This window comes from Rhododendron vialii, chromosome 1a (genome assembly GCF_030253575.1).
Source record: "Rhododendron vialii isolate Sample 1 chromosome 1a, ASM3025357v1".
In the NCBI taxonomy this organism is placed as follows: Eukaryota; Viridiplantae; Streptophyta; class Magnoliopsida; order Ericales; family Ericaceae; genus Rhododendron; species Rhododendron vialii.
Genome location: NC_080557.1, coordinates 30,763,412 through 30,787,081, shown reverse-complemented (window position 1 = coordinate 30,787,081; position 23,670 = coordinate 30,763,412). Strand labels below are relative to the sequence as shown.

General features: G+C 38.0%; 2 protein-coding genes and 1 pseudogene across 4 annotated transcripts; 2 read left to right on the top strand and 1 right to left on the bottom strand.

The window, feature by feature from the left end:
* The first annotated feature begins 4,343 nt into the window (after window positions 1-4,343).
* Window positions 4,344-7,071, top strand: LOC131324450 (protein BPS1, chloroplastic-like). 3 transcript variants are annotated; one of them, XM_058356416.1, is made up of 2 exons: window positions 4,344-4,558; window positions 5,793-7,071. In XM_058356416.1, exon 2 carries the CDS (start codon window positions 5,806-5,808, stop codon window positions 6,862-6,864), a length of 1,059 nt encoding a protein of 352 aa, XP_058212399.1. In that variant the 5' UTR covers window positions 4,344-4,558; window positions 5,793-5,805; the 3' UTR covers window positions 6,865-7,071. The 3 variants fall into 3 exon arrangements, with proteins under 3 accessions (XP_058212399.1, XP_058212405.1, XP_058212414.1); XM_058356422.1 differs by having other exon boundaries at window positions 4,453-4,588; XM_058356431.1 differs by lacking the exon at window positions 4,344-4,558 and adding an exon at window positions 4,580-4,701.
* A 1,939-nt stretch (window positions 7,072-9,010) lies between these two features.
* LOC131325679 (mechanosensitive ion channel protein 1, mitochondrial-like) lies at window positions 9,011-21,729 on the bottom strand. The gene is made up of 6 exons (XM_058358073.1): window positions 20,945-21,729; window positions 20,580-20,854; window positions 18,755-18,855; window positions 16,095-16,202; window positions 11,191-11,412; window positions 9,011-9,315 (listed from the first exon to the last, which is right to left on the bottom strand). Exons 1-6 carry the CDS (start codon window positions 21,727-21,729, stop codon window positions 9,205-9,207), a joined length of 1,602 nt encoding a protein of 533 aa, XP_058214056.1. The 3' UTR covers window positions 9,011-9,204.
* Window positions 10,049-10,195, top strand: LOC131308867 (small nucleolar RNA snoR100; annotated as a pseudogene).
* Window positions 21,730-23,670: the final 1,941 nt, after the last annotated feature.

The window sequence follows — 23,670 nt, the reverse complement described above, 5'->3', positions numbered from 1 at the left end:
GGGAACCTTGGGACCGAATTGGTTGATGTTTGGGAATGCTTTGAGGTGTAGGAGGTGATTTGTATGGTTGAATTGGGTTTTGGTTGGGCGTAGATACAAAACCCGCTTTTTCTCTCTCACTTTCTCTCTTTAAAACTCCATAGATTGGAGTTTTGTTTTCTTTTGTTTTTCTCTTCTTCTTTGGTCGGTGGAGTGTGGGAAGTATCGTGGTGTGCTCGTGGGTCAATGGGGTGGGGTATTTATAGGTGAATTTTGGTGGAGTAGGATAGGATTGAATTTAATGGAGTTGGATTCATAGAACTAGGTATGGACAAATTGGAACTGTTTTTAGGGCTAGAGAAGAAGCAATGAATGGATATGAACGAATTGAATTTCGGATTTTGCTTGGGGATGAAGGATTTTTCGGTTTTTGGCAATGGGGAATGAACTTGATTTTTCTTGGAGGGAAAGAAATGGAAAGAGTTATTGCATGGAGAGAGATGGAGCTGTGGGAGGGAGAGAGGCTACAGGAGAGAGTGAGGTGAGGGAGATGGAGAATTGTGCGTGCGTGCATGTGAAAAAAATATATGTATAAAACTATATAGTATTGGCATGCAAAATAAGGCTTAATAATATTATTAAAAATAATAATTTAGACTTAATAATATTGAAGCTAATATTATTACAAAAAAAAAAAAAGGGGTCGAGAAATCCGGGTCATTACAATTTTCTCTCTCCCTCTCTTTCTCTGTACAAGAGGGAAGCGGTGGGCAATGGTGAAGCCAGGATTTGACCGTGGGGTGACACCGTCTAGTGAAAATCTAGTTATATGCTGTCAGAAAAAATATGAAGAAGAAAATTAAGCAGAAAGTCATATAATTGGGTTTTGTCGTTCCCTTTTTTTTTTTGAAAATAAATAAAGGTTTGTTCTAACTCTCTTATGTTATTCAAATGGAAGACATTACGATATTAATTTTTCTTGATCTAAACTAAGCATTATCTGAATTTTAATTTTCGTACAAAGTTTTTTTTTTTTTTTGCAAACTTGTAAATATCTAGTCCAATCATGTTAGTCCATAAAAAAAATTTATGTGTTCGAAAGTGCAAAGGACACTTGTTCCAATTATTAGTGAAAGCAATTACAAACTTTGTGGGGTTATGCAAAAATTAAGAATGAGAGAGAGCGCGCTAAGTGGTTTTAAACTCCCGTGTCCAAGACCATGGGACACGTTTTCACCACTGAGTTAAAATTTTCTTTGGGCTTTTGTTAATGTGTGCCTTAGGGGCATATGTTAAACATCATTAGATGAAAAATAGATAAGCCCACTACTATGAGAAACAATGCCAGAAGTTAATGAGAGAAAAAGTTATTTATCCGAGACCAGAATACCCTTCTATGTTTCCCAACTTTCATTCTCTTTCTCCCGTTTTCCTTGCCCCTTCAACTCCCTCAAGTTCTTTATCAAAATATCAACATATACAGATATAGTCCCCTGCAAAGTAAAAAAGAAGAAAAAAGGGATGGATAACTGAATATAGAAATGCATGTACGTACGTAGCATTTTACCTGTTAAAATAACGCTTTTAAAATATTGTAAAAAGTATTTTGTAGAAGTTATTTTTAGTAGTATTGCATACATGGTTGGAGAGTTGAATTATTTTTTTTGTTTTCATTCAAATTTTTTTTCTCACAGTTCTACGTCAATCTTTTTTTGGATTATAGGTTCTTCTTGACAGGAAAATTTTCAAAAGTTCAAAACTATTTTTTAAAATCAAGACAAATATAATCCAATGCAAACAATTTTTTTAATTATAATTGTCTTTATTAAAAAATGATTAAACTTAATTTTGAACATTTAGATTTCTCTCATTGAGACAACTAAACCAATAATTCATTAAAATTGATCAAAATTAACAAATCCGAAAAAAGTTGAATAAAAAAGACAACATAATTCAAATGGCTTAGTAAGCCAAACCTAACCTTTTTGCAAATTAAATTTTACTTGTTCAGCTTTGTTAATCTAATTCTGTTAGATTTTTGTGAGCAAGTTTTTAGTTTTTTTAACTCAAATGTCAAGGGATTTTGATGGTTAATTTGGGTTCTTGTGGAAGATTTGCAAAGGTTCGATTGGTGGAGGGAATGAGGAAGGAAAAGTAAAGTGGGGGTATTTCGATCACATACTAAAAAAACTGTGAGTCTTCCAAAGGAAATAATTTATTACTCTACCATAACCTTTACATTCCCCATAAAAAGTAGAGTGAAATAGAACATTTAATGCAATTCTATCATTTGCTCTTAGGGCACATATTAACAAGACCCTTTTCTTTGATAGACTTCTCATATATTTTAGTAAATTTTCTTATATCCCTTCGACTTTCATGCAAATTTCACTTCAACCCTTTTATTTTTAATTTGGACAATGCTAACCTTATAGTTTCGATTGAGTTTCAGTGTGACCCCTCTATTGACTTCCATCCAATTTTTGGACTGAAAAAAGTCATTTTCCGTCCACATAACAGCTCTACAAGGTCATTTTGGTCCATTCCTTCAACCCTCTTCCCCACAAAAACTATGGCAGTGTCCAAACCTTCCAACTCTTTTACTTCTCTCTCTCACTCACTTTTCCATCCCAATTCCTAAAAACCCTCATAGGCTCACTACCACCCCCACTACTGTTACCGTACCTTGGCACCACAGATGAAAAAAAAAAAACACCCGATCAACCACCATGAATGTCACCGCAACAAACTTATTTATTTGCAATTCTCTCTTTGAAATAAAAAACCCATCTTTCAATTTCAACGAAGTTGAAATCCTCCACTCTTCGAAATTAAAATTTCCTATTTTTTTTTCCGTTTTCCCTTTGATTTCATGCATAATGTAATGGTAGTGCTGAATACAAACAAGAGCATGTACAATTCTGTAACTTTTTTTTTTGGCATAGCCGAGCTATGAAGAATTTTGGCATAGCGGAGCTGTGGGCTGATTGATTGAAAAAATAGGGTGAGATAATAAATTCTGGTCAAAAATCAATTTGGGTTTCATATGTTTTGTAGAAAGAGAATATGAATGGATTTAATTTGCCCTCATCTTTAGAGAGAGAATATGAATGGGTTCAATCAAACATTATTACATTGTTATCCTCTTCCTCCTCCTCCTTCTCCTCTTTCTTCTTCAACTTGTTTCCAACTCCGAAGATGGCAAATCGATGGTGTCGGAATATGTCAGAAAGCCGGTGAGCTTCCACTTGATTAGATGGCTTTCGTAAAAATTGTGACTTCTATTCCTATGAGAAATCCAAAGACCAAAGCGAATAGAACTAATACAATGTTAACCGACTCACAGCTTATCCCGTCGTCGAAAAAGCTTATCCGAACTGCGCAACCATCACTTACACCCAATTCAAGGTCAGATTGCTAACCGTCGAGCTACCCGAAAACTCACTCATCTGCCGAAACTACGTACTCCTCCTCTTCCGTGGCCGCCTCCACATCGTCGTCGAAGTATAGCTCATTGTTCACCACTGCCTCTTCGCCCTCCCTGCGTAATCAGCCATCCACATGCCTAATCCTAATGCAAACTCACAGTACACTAATTTAGGGGGAATCAATTTGGGAGATTTGCAGGTTGGGGTTTTTTTTTTGTGGGGAAGAGGGTGGAAGGGAGTGGACTAAAATATCCTTGTGGAGCGGTCACGGGGATGGCGCATGGCTTTTTCCAGTCCAAAAATTGGACGGAAGTCTTCAAAGGGGCCACATTGAAACTCAATCAAAACTGGAAGGTTAGTATTGTCCAAATTAAAAATAGAAGGACTGAAATGAAATTTGTATGAAAGTTGAAGGGACATAAGAGAAATTTACCCCATATTTTTAGATTTAACATTTTCATATGTGAATTTTTTTGTGTGTGGTATTTTTAAAACGGGGTGGTACGTGCCGCTCCCCCCACTAGGTAGTTCCGTCGTTGTGGGGATACAAAAAGTCTAGGATCACCGCTGTTAGTCCATAGTTGTTTTCTACCACTCTATATGGGGCCCACTCTGGACCTATTCAAAAAATACAAAAAAAATTGTTTAGAAATTTTAAAATATTTTTGATGTGACCTTTTTAAAAAATAGTTCCATCGCATATCGATGAATATTTTTTTTGAATTCAATGGGCAAAATTGAGATCGAAGTAGACCTCACATGGAGCGGTGCAAAACAGCGGTGCGGTGAACGTGTCACTTCTGTTTTCTTTATCAGAAGAAACAGACTGTTTTTTTTTTTTTTTTGTCTCTCCAGCCACATTTATCCATTGGGATGGTAACACGTGTAAGTCTCCGAGTCCAACCGCAAAGAGATACCTTCAAATTTGACCCATTCGAAATTTTGAATTGGACGAATCGAATGAGATGCCGGACACCACATGGCAATATGCTGCCCGTACCCAAAATTTTATCCTAAACCTAACATAATCGTCCCACGCTTTGCCACGACTTCAAAGAAAGCCGCACAGATAGGTCTTCTTCCATCTACTACGCGTCTCTGCGACTCTATCTCCTAGCGCTAGGGTTTCATTGTTTCTTAACTCATTTCAGGTACTCTTTCGCTTTTACTCTAAGGATCCGGTGAGTGTTTGGATATGTGTTCATGGCTTGATTTGATATTTGATTTTTTGTTCATCTAGTGTTAGATTCGTTGGATTTATCTGATGAAGGCTAGATCTTTGTGTTTTGTGGTGGTACGTGCCTGCAATTTCAGATATGCAACTAGATGATGAATAAAATGCTTGAACTTTTGTGAAAATTGTGGTTTAATTTTGCAAGGTTGACTCTTTATGGTGAATATCATTTTTCCCTTGTTAATTTTGTAGGAAATGAAGTATTCAGGCCTTTCTTTAATCTTGTTTTGGTTTTGGAAAGGGGAAGAATTCATCTGATATAAATTTTTAGCAAGGCTGGGTTGAACGGTGTTTTTTTTTAAATTATATGAGCAGATTTAGATCCTTTCTTTCATATGCTTCTGATAAAACTAGGCTACAAGAGCAATAGATGGTGTTAGCCCCACCCCCGCGGAGTAATATCTTGTTTGTTTGACTGGTTACCATCGCATAAATCCTACAACTAGGATCAAACATGAAATCCGGTGATGGCTTTAACTATTTGGATAAAATCCATCACAGACTCACAGTTATGACTTCAAAATGAGGTGATGTAATGGGTTTTTCCTATTATTTGTCGTCATGAGGGCTTACACGTGCCATAGACTCAATTGCAAAGAGTCCCTTGTAAAATCCTTCTGAAGAAAATCCTGCTGAAGACATCATTGATGCCTGAAATAGGCTCAATTGCAAAGAGTGGCTTTTTCATTAGAACTGAATGCCATCACTTGGTTAAAATAGACTATGTTGCAACGGGTACCTGTACCTTGAACTACTACCGAAAACCATCACTAATAGCTGAAATAGACTCAATTGCATTGAGTGATTTGTACTTTAAATTATTACTGAAAAAAAGGGGGCCATTTAGTGTCTGGGGCAGCTAAGGAAATGGGCCATGATGGTACTATCTTTCTGTATAAGATTGCTGTAGTACTGATAGAAAGGTTTTGATTTTCATTTCCACTAGAGATGCTGTTATTTGGAGTCATCTGTTTGATACATGGATGTTTAGCATGACTTTCGTTATTGTTAGGACCATATAGCATGATTGTATGATTTCAAATTAATTGAACAGCATGTGCATGAAGCCTTTTTTTCTTTTTCTTTCAGTTTTACTAGCCAGTTGTCTTCTTTTGTGTATTCTCTTACTTGTATTTTAATTTGTTCTACAGATAATATATCACAATGAGTCGTCAACAGGATCCACAACGCCCCCTCTTCCTGTTTGGCAATCCATTCAAAATGCTAGTACCTAAGGGGTCGTACTTGTCTCCTAGGCTTCTTGCATTGTTGAATGATTTTGAGTTAGCCTTGGCAGAGAGACTTATGAATCTTAAGCCAAAAGATAAGGAAGATATCCTGAGCTTATCATGGATGGGATCTGCTATGGAGTTGCTTTGTCAAACTCACACCGACATTAAAACCATTATAACCAAACTCGAATTGCCTGTATGTGATTGGGATGATAAATGGATTGATGCTTACTTTGATGATAGTGTGAAACTGCTTGATATTTGCAATGCTTTCAGCTCCGAGCTCACACGGCTCAACCAGGGTAATCTCTTGCTTCAATGCGCATTGCATAAAATGGATGCCCACGATTCCGAACGGTTTTTAAAGGCTAGATCTTCACTTGATGGCTGGAGGCGGCACATTAGTTCTAAGAATCCAAGACTTGGGAATTGTTTTCCCAACTTAGACAGTCTTATTGGCACGCTTAACCGGCCTAAGGTCAAGAATTCAGACAAAGGCAAGGTTTTGATGAGGACCATGTATGGAGTTAAGGTGGTTACTGTGTTTGTCTCAAGCATCTTTGTTGCTGCCTTCTCAGGTTCTGCGAATAAGTTGGTAGATTTACAGGGGTTAGAGACATGCTTGTGGGCAGATGCGTTCACTGATGTGCAGGCTTATATAAATGGGGAGAGTAGAAATATATTATCCAGTGGACGGGTTACAGTATTGAAAGAGCTTGAATCAGTTGATACAAGTATTAAGAAGCTGCTTCCAATGATACAGGAGGGGGTGGGTCCTATTGAACCTGAAGCTGTCCAAAATTCTGCTTCAGATTTAGGAAAGATGGCAGCTAAGCTTTCACAAGGACTGGATCTTCTCGTGGAGCAAGTTGATGGCTTCTTCCAAATTCTTCTAAGTGGGCGTGACACTTTGCTTTGTAACCTTAGAATGGTTAGTAGTGCTCCTGACATAAAGCAAGAGACTAGACAAGGGCAAGCTGTGAAGAGCTAAGTAAATTCCCTTGTACACATGGGTTTTGGTGTGGGCTCTTCATCACATGGTTGGGTAGAAGATACACTGTGGAATGGCACATGATATTTGTTGTGGTTAACTTGTGGTGTGTATTGTGTTGAATTTTATGTCATTAGTGTTTTTTTTCCGATCAAATGTATATAAGCATAGCACTGTTAGCAAGAAAATTGCATCTTAATTTGTTTTCATGGTGACTTTTTTTTTTTTTTCCTGGTAAGTGTTTTCACGGTTCCTTATTCATAGCCTTTGTTTTTAAAAGTCCTACTTGTTTTTTCTTTTGAATGGCAGACGTCCTCTCTCTTTTTGTTTCTTGTTCTTTTGGGCTATTTTGAGATGGATCTTCTGCCTAGTGCTGCGAAATTGTGACTGGTTAGCCAACTAGGAAATCTGGTGGTTTCGTCTACTGAGTTGTTCAATAAGCTTTCAAATGTAGTTTTTGATGCTCTAGTTGTTGATCCAAGCAGTATTGTTTGCCATGGGGATTCTTTATTTTGGTGACCAAAATCACCAAATGATGCACATCTGATTTTTGTATTGCCTGCATTTGACTTGTGCACGAGTGAGTGACGTTTTATGGAAATCTTTTGAGGTTGCCGTGATTTTGTTTTTCCATCTGGCATATTTTATTGGTACAAACTACATGCTGCGACCATTGGCGGTGGCACTCTTGTGGACTGGCTGGCAGTTTTGGATGGTTAAGGTTTTTTTATTTTTTGTTTTCATCCTTCGCCTGGTTAAGGGAATTTGTTTTTTTTTTTTTTGGAATTTGCGTGGTTAAAGATTGAACTCGTTTTTTCCCTCTCCGACAAATGCTAACATAACATTGTTTTGTCAAAGGGATAATGTCATTTGATCCATTTAAGTTCTGAGGCTTGTACGGTTACTTTAACACCATGCTAGGCAAAGCTTATGAGGATTAACGTGAGAACAGGATTCAGTTGGTTTCGCTCATTTCTTTCACTAAAGTACTAGTTGAAGAGATTCCTTACAGTTTATCAGAACTGCCTTCTCGGTGGGGCACTTGCAAAAATGGTTTAAGAGGATCCTTACAATTTATCTCCGTTGTTCTTAATTTGATGCTCTACCATTAGGGCTGATAAACAAACAAAAAAGCTCAAGTTTGAGCTCGTGTTCGCTTGTTAAAAGCTCGTTTGAGACCGATGTATTACATGAACAAACCAAGCTTGAACTTATTTTTGAAGCTCGCTTAGGTTTTGTACCAAGCTTGAACAAATTATTGCTCGGCTCGTTCAACTTGTGATGTGTAAAAAATTCAAGTTACTTGAAATCGATTCGATTAAAGCTTCTTTGATATCATTTCGTCTCATAAATAAGCCAAGATTGAATATATTTTTAAAGCTCGTTAAGTTTTCAAACCAAGCTTCAACGATCAACTGTTCAGCTCGTTCGTTTTGTTAATCAGCCCTATCTACCATCGGCTTATTGTCACAGGACCAAACAGGGCATGTCACCAAAGCTTGACGCATGAATTTGACTACCATTTAGAGAAGAAAATACTCCGTCATAGGAAAATCAAGGCAAGAATTTAGCTGCATTATCTTCCTACTTAACTCCACAAATCCATGATTCAAAAACAGCCTTGGCAGGAATGGCCCCAGTCCAATCTCAGAGAGAGAGAGAGAGAGAGAGAGAGAGAGAGAGAGATGCTACAACTTATGACTAGGGACTAGATGGCCGCACTATCACTGCGTTGCTGTTATTGTTGAAAGGATGGGGTTGGCAGCCACAGATAATTATCCTCCAAGGCATAGGATGCATTTCTGTACCATCCCATGAGCATTATAATCATGTACAACTTGTATGCACAAACAAGAATAACTCCTTGAAGTCTTGCTTACCTTCATAACTGACTGACTGTAACGTCACAATTTCGGGTTTGGGCCACCTGTAATTTGTATCTGTACTCATCCATTATGTTGATGAGTATTTGGTGATTCAAAGCCAAACTCTTCCCAGTGTAAAAAAAATAATGGGGACTAAACATGTAAGCAATCACCCACTTGGAAAAAAGGAGGAAAAATGAAGCAATCACCTCATGCTTTGAGCTGACCACCTATCTTAGTTGGTTGAACGCTCATTCAATTGCTCACCAATCATACACACATTGAGAAAATCAACTCATGCACTGAAATGTTTGGAAAAGGGCAAAATTAACTGCGATCACCGAAACTTCAGGACTGTGAAACTCATATCCTCAATCTATCAACACGTCAAATTGCAGTAAGTACAAAACTAGGAATTCTGGATTCGTTTTTATTTGTACATCCAGTGTATCACTAACTGGTCATGTCCATTGTATCACTGACTGGTCATGTCCATTGTGCTACCCAGTCTAGCACCATGCTGCTTGATTATCTCGACTGACTGCAAAAGAATATCTTGCTCTGTCGAAAACAATTCGTCTTTGCTCTACAACCACCAAAAATAGAACAAAAGAAAGGCCAGGTTTAGTAACAAAGGAGATAAGATAGTGCATATCTGATCAGATTTGAATTACGCAAAGAAAATAGTCCAACTGCAAATCACCGAAAACAAAGACCCGTCATATAGATATTAGAGCAAGTCTATTCATTGGTGTCAAAATGACTTTTCCAAAGATACGATTGGTTACCTGCAGTGCCATTTTGTCAAAACATAGCAGAGTTGCTCTAATGGTGCAATGCTATTTTGGCAGAACTACCTTTAGCCCCTTCTAATTAAACAATTATGCAACAGCTAGGCCAACTGTAACCTGGGCTCATATTGTGTGGTTTCCTCACCATATTCCTAGGTGGTCCTTTATCCTATGGATGGTTTGTCATGGCAAGCTGTCTGCTAAGGACAGATTGGCTGCTTGGGATGTGATCACTGATGATGCTTGTGTCCTATGCTCTACAGGTGGAGAATCACAGTCACCTCTTCTTTGAGTGGCACTTCTCCTTCACAGTTTGGAGAGCATTTTATGCAGAAGTGTGGGTATAGTAATTATCCTCAGAAATGGAACGATGTTCTCGGTTGGACGGCCATTCGAGGCAAGGGACAAATCTAACTCTAGTATTGTTCTCAGGCTAGCTTTTTCAACCATAGCATACCATCTTTGGAGAGAGAGAAATGGCAGGGTATTTCAACAAAGAAGAGGCTATGTGGAGACATTTATTTTGGGCATTGAAGGGGGATATTAGAGCAGGCCTTATGGGGTGGGAAAAACTGCGCCTTTTTCCATGTGCACAAAAATTGATTTGGGTCTCTAGGCCTGCCCTCTTTGATGCCTTTCGGCTTTGATTTGGGGGCATGACTCTGCAACAAAAAGTCCCTTTAGCTCCTTGGTTCTTGGAGGTATGTGGTGGGGGGGGGGGGCATTGTTTCAATGGTATTCTATGATGCACGGACACGGATACACTCTAAAAAAATGGGCACACGGACATGGCGGGGGACAAACCAAGTGTATATTAATTTATATGTATATTTCAAATTTCTTTTCCAATTTTTCAATGGCTCTCAAATTTTTAAAAAAAAAAAAATACATTTTGATCCCCAAAATTTTTAAAAAATTACAGTTTAGCCCCTGAAATTTAAAAAAAATTACAATTCGGCCTCGCCGTGTCCCAATTGGTGTGCCCCCATGTCCCCCTAAAAAATTTAAATTAAATTATAGGACACACCACGTGACATGTTGGACACGTGTCCCATGCGTGTCCCCATGTCCGGACATTACGATACATCGATCTCTATAAGTATTGGTGCTTCATAGGAGGTATTCTTATGAGAGCAGACACTTTATGCATATATTACCAAAGGCTAGGTCTATCTCCAATCCTCCTCCGCCCATACCCCCAATGATTGGCGACTAGATGGGTTCTGTTATTGTTGTTGTTTTAATGTTTCGAATTTCCCAAATAGATGTCTTGTGTAGTAGCTGGGGTGTAGATCTTTATAGGTCCTTTGTATTTTTGTATAGGCTCTCAAGGTTATACCCTTGGCCTTTTGTTCTTGGTGGTGTTCTCTAATAAGAATTACTTTACCAAGAAAATAAAATAAAACAATAATGTTTACAACTTCACAGTTTACACAAGTAATACGAAAAGAATTCAGAAACTGGAGTGAAGATGGTCAAACCCTTATCCTTTCATAAGGTAACCTAGAACAAATCCTTGTGTTGAATGGGTTCATGGTTATTATCCTCAAAATGCTGGTCAATTTCAGCATGCACAAATGTACGAACTATATACAAAATATGCCAATAAAATGACAATCAGTATTCAGTAGTGACTAATAACATAAAAAGACTTGAGAAAGAAGATATACCATTTGTTTCAGATTGCATCCCAGAGTCAGTTCAGCAAACGATCGTTCTATCCGAGAGAGGAAACAGTATGGGGGCTCCTTCTCCAAAAACACTTTTGGATTTGATCTAAGCATGGCCTTTATACCCTCTGATATCAGGGGAACCTTCTCGACATCCTCAGTTTGGAAAGGAATTCTGGTGATCATGGCACGCCAGTGGGCCCTTGATTTATTTACAATTACCTAATGTGTTAAATATGACGTAAGGAACAGAACATATGGCAAAAGATCAAGGAATAGCAAAGGAAAAGCAACCCTTCGTGGAAATTCAGACTTTTCGTAATGGATTAATCAGAAAATGGCCACTGAAAGTAATAATCTCAAGAAACCAATAGATAGGTACACTCAAGTAACTCAAATTCCACAGTGAACATAGTTTTCATGCTGGTATTTTTACCCAAATACAAAGCTCTGTTTTCTATTTTCAGCAATGGGGGAGAAAAAAAACAATAGCGCAGGATACTAGCCATGGTTTAGTCATTCTAAGAAACTCAGCCCAGGCCCCAGGAGAGCGACTCAGCATTTGTAGATCTAGGATATAATACTCTCGCAGTTGCTCAAACAACTACCTTGAGCAACTAGCACCAGCTTTTCGTGGGCAAATTTGATGATGTAACTGGATGAGGACTCTAGTCTCCTCATCCTTGAGCAGATTCCACAACTTACTTATATTGGATGGCGCAATACTTCCTCCACTATACACTGTGGTACCAACTACCAAACCAGACCCAGATGGCCATGATATTCTGGCGACTGTCTAACCAGAAATGTTACTTGCAGTTGCCTAAGCCAGAGGGAACATTAGCTAGGGAGTGGACCAATTTGTTAATGGCAAGTGCCATGATTAAACCACTTCTTTTAATATTCTTTGAAGACCTTCAGTCCTTCACTAACAGTAACAGTTTCATTCTGAGAAAACTGGCATCACAAAATACAATACAATTTCATAAACTGGGCAAAATCTTCTATTGTCTTCTTTTTCTATCCAGCAACAATCTCATATGAAAAAGCCAAGTGCCATGATTAATGACTTCTGTTTATCTACTACGAAAACCTTACTAACAGTAACAGTTACATTCTGGGAAAATTGGCACCACAAAAACAATAGAATCATATTAAACTGCACAAATCTTCCATTGTCCTCTTTCCAGGTCCTTTTAGAGATTATAGAGGTCCTGGTACTTCTGCTCAATAACGTTTGCGATAAGAAAAAGGATTCCACTTGTATCCGAAGTTGTGGGGAGTAGCCCGAAGGGTCTCCCGGAGGTAATGGAACAGTATAAATTACCCACAGATCTCTCAAACCCAAACAACTTCAGCAAATACAATTAGAGTTTTTAAACTAATAAATCTTTCTTAAATTTGTATTTCCACAGCTATCTCCTTGCCTTACATGTACTTGACACATGACAACTATCATGACATTCAGCCAAGTTTTAAAACAAATTTCTCTCCCAACCTTCGTAGCCCAACACCCCTGATAATAGGTATATTCTGAAATAATAAAGAAATAAAACTAAACAACCTACTATGTAAAAGTTTTTTCTTTTATGTTGATGATGGAAAACTTGTTTCTCCTCCATTTCCATCTTCCCAGATGAAGTTTCCAGTGTTCTAAATGGCGGCCGCCGAGGCCGCCTAGGCACTTGGAGGTGCCCTGCCGCCACGCCAATACCCCTTGGCGTTTGATTTGGCACCCAGGGAGGTTTGGCGGTGTTTGGCGGCCGCCTTGGTGGCCATGGGGGTCTCGGCGGTCTTGGCGGGGCTTGGTGGCGTCATCGGCGTCTTTGGAGGCCTAAAATGTATAGTATTAAACTAATGGAGATCAAGTTTTGGAAGGGTATGGAGGAGAAGAGTTAAAGGAAGGAGATGAACTTTGAACTTGGCATTAGGGATCTCCGATCTCGTTTATTTCTACTTATTGTCTTATTCAACTTATTTGCTAGTTGCTGCTACTTAATTTCATTTAGGTTTGTACATTAAACTTTGCATTATGATTATGTAGAACTTTGAACTTGCATTATGGATACATAGAATATAGTTTGATTGGATAATGGTTTGTTAAAAAAAAAAAAAACGCCGAATTGCTTGGCACCGCCTAGGCTGCTTGGCGCTCGGAGGTGGGTCTCCGCCCTACTAGCGCCAAGCGCCATTTAGAAATTGGAAGTTTCTCAACTCGAGTCATCCTAAGTAATGAAATTGAAGCACAACACTTAAGGAAACTTATAATAACAAGCTGCCAACAATTGGGTCTGCTGTGCGATTAGGATAGAAAGAGATTCTAGGGTTTTGTTTTATAAGGGAAGATAAATTATAAGGTTTGTACAAGAAAAGGAGCTAAAGTCGGTTTGGTTTCAAAAGTAGCAGCTTGTTGGATTTTACCTCTTGGTTCTCCACTTTTCCCATTTTCTCCTAGTGCAAAATTAAGATGTCAACACAAGAGGAATATAGTTATTGTAGGACTCTTATGAAACTTACGATAAAGCTGCCTAAAATACATTTGTGTAATTTTCGGGCAAGTCCAAGTTCAAGGATCAGGTTATAGAAGGTGGAAGATGAATTATTCTTCAAAAGGAAAAGAGCTAAAAAGAGAAGATCATGGTCATGGATACAACCAGGAGCTCTAGGCTGTAGATTAATTGCCATGTTTTCCTCCTCCTCTCTCATCCTCGTGTTCTCTCTCTCTCTCTCTCTCTCTCTCTCTCTCTCTCTCTCTCTCTCTCTCTCATCATTCAAGGTTAATAACCTCTCCAAAGTTTAATTTCAGAAGTGTAGGGGTAACAAAGAAAGCGAGAGAGAAGGCGGGTGTGTAAAGAGATAAAAATGACTTACGGGTAATTTGAGAGGAAAACATTTTCAGTCATGTAAGGTAAAACATTTTACTTTGGAAAATATTTACACTATTTTTACCCAACCAAACAACGGTAGATGAGATACTAGAAAACATTTTAAATCGAAACAAACGTAGCCTTATAGTTTGTCAGATTTCCATAGCACAATTTATTTGAAGGGCTAAACAATGAGTCTTTGTCAAGTTTCCAGAACACAAGTTAATTGAAGGACTAAGTCGCTAAACAACGAGTACTTTTGTGATTTCATCCCTGCATTTCTGGACAGTGTACGGCAAGGAGTTGATGTTAGTATGAAATTGATTTCCTAGGGTTTTGGAATGAGAATATAACTTTAACAGAATAACAAACTTGTAGAAGAGAAAAAGGAAAGAGAGAAATCAAGAAATTTTGTCTATAAATCGCTAAGAATATCTCCCAAGATAGAGCGCATGGAGGAGAAAAAGCTTCACACTAACTATCTAAACTCCCGTCCCATTTTGAGGAAAAGTTTCCATGGATACTTTGAAGTTGTTCAGGACTCTATTCCAATGACGATTTCTGTACATAAATGGAGATTATTACACCGTACAAATAAAATTATTCTAGAGCTATTAAAACCCGTATAAGAGGCCAAAGTCATGCTTGAGCCAGACAAACTATTGGTACTGGTACAGCCCATCCATTAACTTAAAACCAACAACACCTTATTATTCAAAATACACAAGAGAAAGCTCATATTGTAAACCTAGAAAGACCATCCTTGTAAATTCCAAGTTTGCTTTCTTTCTTCTTTCCATTCTCGTCACCAGAACTGGAATGAAATCAATAGATTCGCAAGACTAAACACAAAAAATCCAGTGCATGTCATGAAGCGTTATACAAGAGCTTGTGTGGTACTCTATTCGAGACAGAATTTTTGTTGCCGAGTAATAATAAAGTATAGTGGAAAACCTAGATAGCGGGTCTTTGCTCTAATTCAAATCATGCTCCTACTTTCTAATTCATATTCCCCTTGAGTACTTGCTACGCACACCAGCAAACGTCAGGACACATTTTAATATTTGACGTATCTTTCTGTCTGTCTTTCCAAATTGTCCTGCTTAAGAATATAGGAACCATGATCATACATACATTTCCATAATGGCTCTATATGAAAAAGATGAAAAGAATTAATCCTCCTCAAAATCACACGTCTCAATATCCAAGTGACTAGATTTACATTCTTTATGGTCTAGATACACAAGTATCCGTACATTGACTTGAGGTAAGCTTTCTTTTTTTGAAAAGGAGGTAAGCTTAGGATAGTCCTAATACGAGTAACAAATAATACACCACATTACTGAATTACGCTGATTCTAGCACAAGTCCACAAGGAAAGGTAACAGTTTAACACATTAAAGAATTTTGCTAATTCTAGCACAACTCCATAACGTAAGTAACAGTTTATGCTTGTTTGAAGTAGACATGTAAGCCATGCCAATAGTCTTAATTGACATTCGAAGATATTAGGAAACAATACACAAAATGATACTTGGTGAAGTAGTTGAATTAGTTCCTGCAGTCACACAACTACTGTGTCAGTCGAAGCACATTTTGGGAGGGAATCATATGCTTTGTCCCTTACTGGGACTTGTGTCATTGTCAACAGTAAGTGACATCATCTTATGGTGCTTTGATACCCTTTTACAATAATTAAGAGTATGGGGGTCTAAAAAGAAAACAAGTTAACATCAGCAAGTCTTTGCAGAGCTTAATTGCATTGTTTGACCTCTTTCTAACAGCTCAAGTTTTTGAGACAATGAGGACTCATCAAAACAAATTTTCCTTCCTACAATAGTTCTATGAAAGGAACAAGTGACAAACTACGGCATTGCATTGTACAAAACGTTGTCCGGTGAACATCTTGCAACGTGGTCCAACACAAGTAGTAGGGCAAACAACAAGATTGACATGGCACAACATTAACAATCCGCATCGGGAATTGCAGAAGAGCTAGAAAATAAACATTATGGGAGTAAAAGATAGCATGCCAACCTGACTCGAGAACATTGAATTTGGAACCATGGTCGGAAATTTCTCCCCACTTAGTAATGATGTTGTCGTAAGTCCCATTTCCACAACTTGACCTTCAACAGATCCAGCCTGCAAAAGTAGTATATTCACAACTATGGGAAGAATTAAAGAACCTGAGCAAGGACTTTAATGAAATAACTCAATAATGTAACATAATCACTCATTCAAGACATTGTAGTCAGCGAAATCACTTCATGTTTCAAGGACTTGCCTCAGATGTCATAATACTAGACAACTGCTTATTACCGTTAAATGAATCTGAACTTGTCAAATCTCTTACCAACTATGAAGCACTGACACACCTACAGGTCGCTGTATCTTTGTTGGACACATCGGGACATGCCAAAACACAAATGGACATGACAGGAACACCGCAGGTACACACATGGTGGAATTTGCAAATTTTAAAACTTTTCCAGGGTAAATATTGATAACTTAAAAAAGTAGGCCAAAAGTGTAATGCAAAAAACATGTATGTATATAGGCATTCACCATCGCCCGATAATGCATTCGATAGGAGTGTCAACGTAGATATTTAGCGGTTATAACTAACAAATATTTAAAACAAATTTGCCATGTCCCCCACCGTGTCATTGTCCCTATTTTATGAGAATTGTCGTGTCCCCACTGTGTTCATGTCCATATCCATATCTGTAGCCATTCTACATACCTCTCCAATGATTTGGGATATATGACAAATCCCCCTCCATCATTGTGCTATAAGATTATACTTAATGTATACCAATGTGTTTGTTGCATACCATAACCCACGTCCTTTTCAGAGTTTCCCCATCCTTGCAGTTCTATAACATAGAACCATGTAAACCCTAATAACCGATGCAGTTGGTAGCATTTGTTGTGCATGGAAATCCATGTTAATTGTCAAATTGGTGCGGCCTAACTTCCCGACATCAAGTAATTTAAATTCTCCAAAAAAATTCTCTTCACGCTACGATTGTAATATATTTCAACCTCCGTCCACTTAGGCAATTTGCTACTTCAATAGTGTAACATTATAACATATTCTTAGAACATTGATATTCATGGACTCAGAGTTATGTGTTACAATATACACACTTTGCCAAAAGAGATCATGGTACCAGTGAAGAGGGTGATGCACCGAAACTGAATAAAAGGAAACAATTCCAAACTATTGGCTACACAATTCCCTATGAGGAATGGAGGGATTAGTATGACCAAGAGGCCTAATCTTTTAATTGAGAATCTATTTCAGCACCAATCCGCAAATAGTTATACTTTTTCCATTAAATATTTGATTCCATATATATATGTGTTACAATATACACACTTTGTGTTACAATATATATATAAGTCAGCTTCAGGTAAGGGCGCCCTTACCGTATTAAGTTGCGGACCTCCCATTTTCTCCCATTTTCCGATCGAATTTCAATGATCCGAGCCGCTCAATGTGTTCAAAACGTGATTTTAAGGGTACCAACGAGAAATTAACAAAAAAAAAAGACCGGAAAGGGCTTCATCCGAGTAGTTTTTATTTGAACTGTTAGATAAAAAATAAACAAAAACAGCTTGGATGAAGCCATATATACAGATTCAATCAGGTAAGGGCGCCCTTACCTTGTTAAGGTAAGAACCTCCCATTTTCCAATCGAATTTCGATGATCCGAGCCGCTCAATGTCTTCAGAACGTGATTTTAAGGGTACTCAATAGAAATCGGCAAAAAAAATGATCGGCAAGAGCTTCATCCGAGCAGTTTTTGTTTATTTTTTATCTACCAGTTCAAATAAAAACTGCTCGAATGAAGCCCTTCCTGGTCTTTTTTTTGCTAATTTCTCGCGGATATCCTTTAAATCACATTCTGAACACATTGAGCGGCTTGGATCATCAAAATTTGGTCAGAAAAGGAAAGAAAAGGGAAAGCCCTTACCGTAATACGGTAAGGGCGCCCTTATTAGAAGCTTGCTGTGTGTGTATATATATATATATATATATATATATATATATATATATATATATATATATATAGCCGACCCCAAGTGATTGGAACATAAGACTCGGTTTGGTTTGGTATTTGATTCCATATATCGCACATTCCTTTTCCTTATAAGTTTGACCATGGCAACCAAGTGTGTTGTTATAACCACGAGTTGGCTGTTTGAGTGTCATACCTTTGTAGCTGCATGTTTTACCAGAATCTAAACCCATTTCACATGTTTACGAAATGCATTTTGGTTAGCATGGGTGGTGGAAGCCATCCTCTTTTTTCAGTCCTTAGTTTGTAATGCCATATTGCTAAAATAGCTTTCCTTGGCACTTATTTGATGCATTCTAACTGTTAAGTCTCTACACTACATGGAAACTTAAGCACAAAAATATACAAACACATAATATCTACTTAGATAATCTCTTCAACCACATCTCTCTCTCTCTCTCTCTCTCTCTCTCTCTCTCTCTCTCTCCGATTTCTGCAACCAAAGTTGTTTATTTTGATGACCATGTTCCTCAATAGAACTCTTACGGTCCATCTTGTTCCGGATCACCATGTTGTTGCTCTCGGTGCAAAAAAAAGTTATACAGACGAACCCAGATACACAAAAAAGTTATTTCTCCCAATGACCACTAAAATACGAAGCAAACGTACTTTTATCGTATCTCCAATTGAAAAAGGTTGTGAAATCTGCAGAGACAATCCACTAAGAATATTCCCAAGAATGTCTCTAGCAGCAAAAGCAGTAGCCACCCCTGTACAAAAGATATGATGACATACGGGTCAAATTTCAAGCTATGCTTAAAAGATAACAAAAAAATGATGTTATAAAAAGATCGCATCCGCTATTACACCTCCCTCTTTAGTAAATACCTATTCCATTGTAATCTTGGCACTGTCTTTCGTCTATTGCATACATATTTCTGCTTTGGATCAAAATGTTTGATCAGTATCGTCACAAGTTTCAGTGAGTGATAGCAAATTTTCCATTCAAACGTCCGTTACATTTCTCATGGATGGTTGCATTGGATTCTGCCACACAATAAAACATCTTCGTAGCTACTAACTTCCAATGTTCTAAAACTCGCTACTCGGTACTGGCTCGGCCAGGCAGCTTGGAGAGAGTACTCGGCTTTAGTCGGCGAGTACTCGGTGAGTAATGCCCACCGAGTAGGGGATTAGTCCCCTCGGCCAGGCACCTTGGAGCGAGTACTCGACGAGGAATACCGAGTTTTAGAACACTGCTAACTTCAGTGTTTCTTGGCCAAACAGGAGTCCTTCTAGATGCGAAAGCCTATGGGGTCGCTTCGATTCTTCTAGAAGACTAGAAACAATAGGACCGCTATCCTCAACTCAAAAGACAGTTAAAAATGCGGCAGTATGGAAAATACAAAAAGCTGGACTAGTATAGTGACCCCCCACCTTTCACTCCACACAAAACACAATCATTGCAAGCTACAATAGGGTTCAAGGCCATAGTAGATATCTTATTGCAACCATACAAAGAGGGTTCCTTAGATAAGAAAATGCAAAAGATTCCTTCAAACCACAACATTCTCGAAGTTAGACCACCAACATGAAGAAGGATTGCAAAGCAAAAGGTTACCTAATGAACTAGCTCAATTATACCCAGAGAAGGAATAATTGATATTGTTGCCCCAGACAAATGGAGGCTGGAGCAACCGAGCTGCACTGATAAGGGGTAAGTAAATAAGTTTCCACTTATTAAGTGCTTCAAGAGATGCCGATAGAAAAAAAAAAAGTCCTTCAAGAGATCTAGATGAGACATCAAATGGAGACATACTTATTGATCATTGGAATTTATTACCCAATCAAGGAATGGTGCATAATGCATATGAAAACATAACAAATCAGATCGTGATGCTAAAAAAAGGAACATATGCAACAGATGGCCAGATCATGGAGAATCACATTCTAGTATGAGTGATGATCTGAATTCTAAACTAAAGTGGAAAGGGCGTTGAAGAAGTTGCCAATGAGCATTTTTTTAGATTTGTAAAGCAAATGGATAGTTTAGACTTAAATTGATTAATTGAATACATACGTTGAAATAGAACAACCCATGCAATTGAGTAAACTATCAATCAATACACAACAGGTGTTGAATCCTTCATGCATTTGGCAAATAGAAAACATAAATCAATTTGCAAGTCGATGGATACATATCAAATGCAATTCACCAATCACAAAGTTTCTTATTACTGTATAGAAATAAGGGTCATAAACTTCATTCCTAAATTTAATACACCAATGATTTATAGCTATCGAAACCAAATATGTTAAATGTAATTTTTCCCAAATCCCTATAAAAGTAGTTTATTTACAAAATAACACAAACAGAAAATAACGTATAAAGATGCAAAAAGAGAGAGCTTATTACTTCAAAGATGTTAATTTAAACTTTTCCTACTATGGAGTAATTAGTCTCGTGGACATCCATAATTGTGCTAAATCTCACCTCCTATGCCACCGACAGTCAAAATAGATTGCACAGCCACCCCACAAGCCTCAGCTAAAGCCATTGCTCCAAGCACAAAGAGACCAACTGATGATACTTTGTCCAAGGTTAACAACTTTGCTCGATCAATCTCTATGTTCCTCGCTTCCAAAGCCCGTGCAATTACATTTGATTTCCACCGATGCAAAAACCAAACAAAAGAAACAATAACAGCTCCCCTCCAAACTGGTCCAATGTATTGTGACGCAACAGTTGTAGGCGCAACCATCACCGCTCTGCATGTATAGAGGGAAATAAAAAAGAGATTTCGAGCCAAAACCATAATACGTATGCAAATGTAACTTCATAAAGAAGTTAATACTAACATTTGGGAAAATGCCATGAAGGTGATAAGATATCGCAGTGGATCCTCAAGAGCACCCCAAAGGCTCTTCTCGTAAGGAACTGGGCCCCATAACATGGTTCCAGATAGTAATGCAGCAGGGCCTTGCGTCGAGTACTTATGTAACCTCCTTAATATCCTCGGCAAAACCACCCAAGCTAACACAGTACCGGTCAAAGTACCACTAACCGGAACAATGACATCTCTAAGATAGGGATGTGATTCAAGCACCTGTTGAACACGAGGAGTTACTTCATTAGAGGCTTCTTTAGCCCTCTCCCCTACATAAGTGATAGCCTCTACAGTCGACATCCAAGTATCCTTAGCCATATCAACCATATCACTACCACCACTCCCACTTTCACCAACAGCAGGCTCACCTCCACCCAAAACAGCTGAAACTTCCGTGTCCCTGGCTTTATCCCCTTTTCCACCAAAGAACGATGAATACAACCGGCAATTCAGCACGGGGCTGATTGCAGCAGGAGAAACATTGCTTCCCAAATGCAGATTCGACGGTGTGGGCGAAAAGGAACCAACGAAATTGGTCCTATTATATTGATAACCAGAAAGTGATTCCAAACCTCTCATTCCAAAACCACTCTTCAAGTAATTCCCAGTGCCCCCGGATTCTTTTCTATAGTTGTTAGGGTTTAGTAAAGTAAATGATGGTCTAACGTCAATCGCATCTTTGTACTTTGCGATTCTCAAAGAGGGTTTAATGGACGAACAGACTGATTTCGAAATAGAAAACCTAATGGCAGCCATTGCTAACTCTAACTACATTCAGCAGGATCTATTGCCTCGTTTCCACAAGTCTGCACGATTTGGAACAAGAAAATAAATATACCAAATCAGATACTAATAGAATAACTCTCGGGAAAGAAAAGAATAACGTATTAGATTTTTTTTTTTGGTCAATCAATAACGTATTAGTTAATCACTGCAAAAAAGCTAGGTTAAGTAGTATAAGGCCACCGCCATTAGTAAATTTGCTGTTGTTCCGTATGGAGAAATTTAGTTTTTTTTTTTTTTTTAAACCTCTGAACAACAAATCTAAGGGAGAGAAATTTAAGCGCACAAAGTTGGGTTTGTTGATAGAATTGACTGACCTGTTGTGATTGATCTTAGAGAGTTGGTTGGGTTTGCAGGGAACGGGGGAGAGGAGGTATTTGCTTGTAAACCAAGACACAAAGCCCTTGCTAGGCAGGGGCTCTGTACAAAGGAAGAGGGGAGAGAGGGAGAGTGTGTGTGTGTGATGAGGTGGATAGCAAGGTGTAATTTGTTTCAATATTAATAATTCGAATTGAATTTTTTGAATAAATAATTCTTCTTGACGTTAGCAATTTAAAATTTCAAAGTTTATTTTTACCAAAAGCTACAAAAATTACTAAAGACGAAACTCATACCCGTTCCGTTCAACTTTTAGCATTTTTCGTCTTTACTCAATTTTTTTTTTTTTTTTGCATTTGTTATTTTTACGCCAAATTTTTGTAGATTATTAATTCACCTTGATGAGACAAATCGAAAAAGTTATTTTTTTTACTTTTACCCAAATATTTTAAAAAATTATCACTTTTTAGCCAAAAAAAAAAAAAGGTAAAAAAACAAAGTCAATTTTTTGATGAAATGTGATTATTTTTCATAATATTTGGATAAAATAAAAAAATTATACTTTTTCGATTGCTCTCGTTGAGACGAATCAATAATTTACAAAAAATTAGCAAAAACTAACAAATGCAAAAAAAAATACAGATAAGGACAAAATCAACTTATTTCTCTAAAAGTTAAGTGGAACACCGTCTCAATCGAAAACTTGTTCGCATTTTTTAAACTCTCTTAAGGTGATTAATCTCAAATATTTTGGCACTGGGAATATCTATTATATTTGAAAATGTACTTAATTTAGTCTAAACTATCTGTATCTGTAACGCCCCGAATTTTGGAAACGTTAAATAGGACAATTTCATTGAATATTAAAAGGAGTCTGGCTCAATATTACGACATAAATTTCAAAAGAGTACTTCTAATCAACAAAGAAGGGGTAGCTAGGGTTCCTATCTACTGCTCCGCTTCCTCTTCCATTCGGGCTAGCTCTTTGGCTCCAAAAGCTTCCATGGTATAAAATTCACCATGTTCATCTATGAGATCTGACACATTATACCGGTGTCACCACCAATATAATATGTTAGGGTCACCAAAGGTAACACTGTGAGCTACGAAGGCACAATAGAATAACTCATACCCACTAACCCTTAACTTACAAACAATTGATCAAAAGTTAACGATTTCGACAGGTACATGATTAACACCACAATTAACAATGATACACCACATTCACTATTCAACTAGCGTAGGTGTCTATGAGTTCTGAGTTTCTCCTACGCGACTTCTCGTAGACCGTGTCATCATTTTTCCACATTTCATTAACCTTATCATTATTTTCAAAATCTGTTTAACACACCCAACCTCGGTTCCGCCGTTCCGGGTTCCCGAGTATCCTCACAATGGTTCCGCCGCACCGAGTTCCCATTGGCACACTTTGTATTGGCTCCTCTCCTCGGATAACCAAGCCACACACCCAACCTCGGTTCCGCCGTTCTGGATTCCCAAGTATTTTCATAATGGTTCTGCCGCACCGGGTTCCCATTGGCACACAAAACACACACCACACAATGGGCTACCATGTCCTGGCCACATTGCGGTTTC

Bases quoted from the DNA above. Each gene is read 5' to 3' on its own strand.
- LOC131324450 (XM_058356416.1), top strand. From the start codon at position 5,806: ATGAGTCGTCAACAGGATCCACAACGCCCCCTCTTCCTGTTTGGCAAT.
- LOC131325679 (XM_058358073.1), bottom strand. From the start codon at position 21,729: ATGGCTGCCATTAGGTTTTCTATTTCGAAATCAGTCTGTTCGTCCATT. The intron at 18,856-20,579 runs GTGAGATTTAGC...TCTTTTGTACAG, and splicing joins GACTGTCGGTGGCATAGGAG to GGGTGGCTACTGCTTTTGCT. The intron at 16,203-18,754 runs GTACGTTTGCTT...CTACTTTTGCAG, and splicing joins CAATTGGAGATACGATAAAA to GCTGGATCTGTTGAAGGTCA.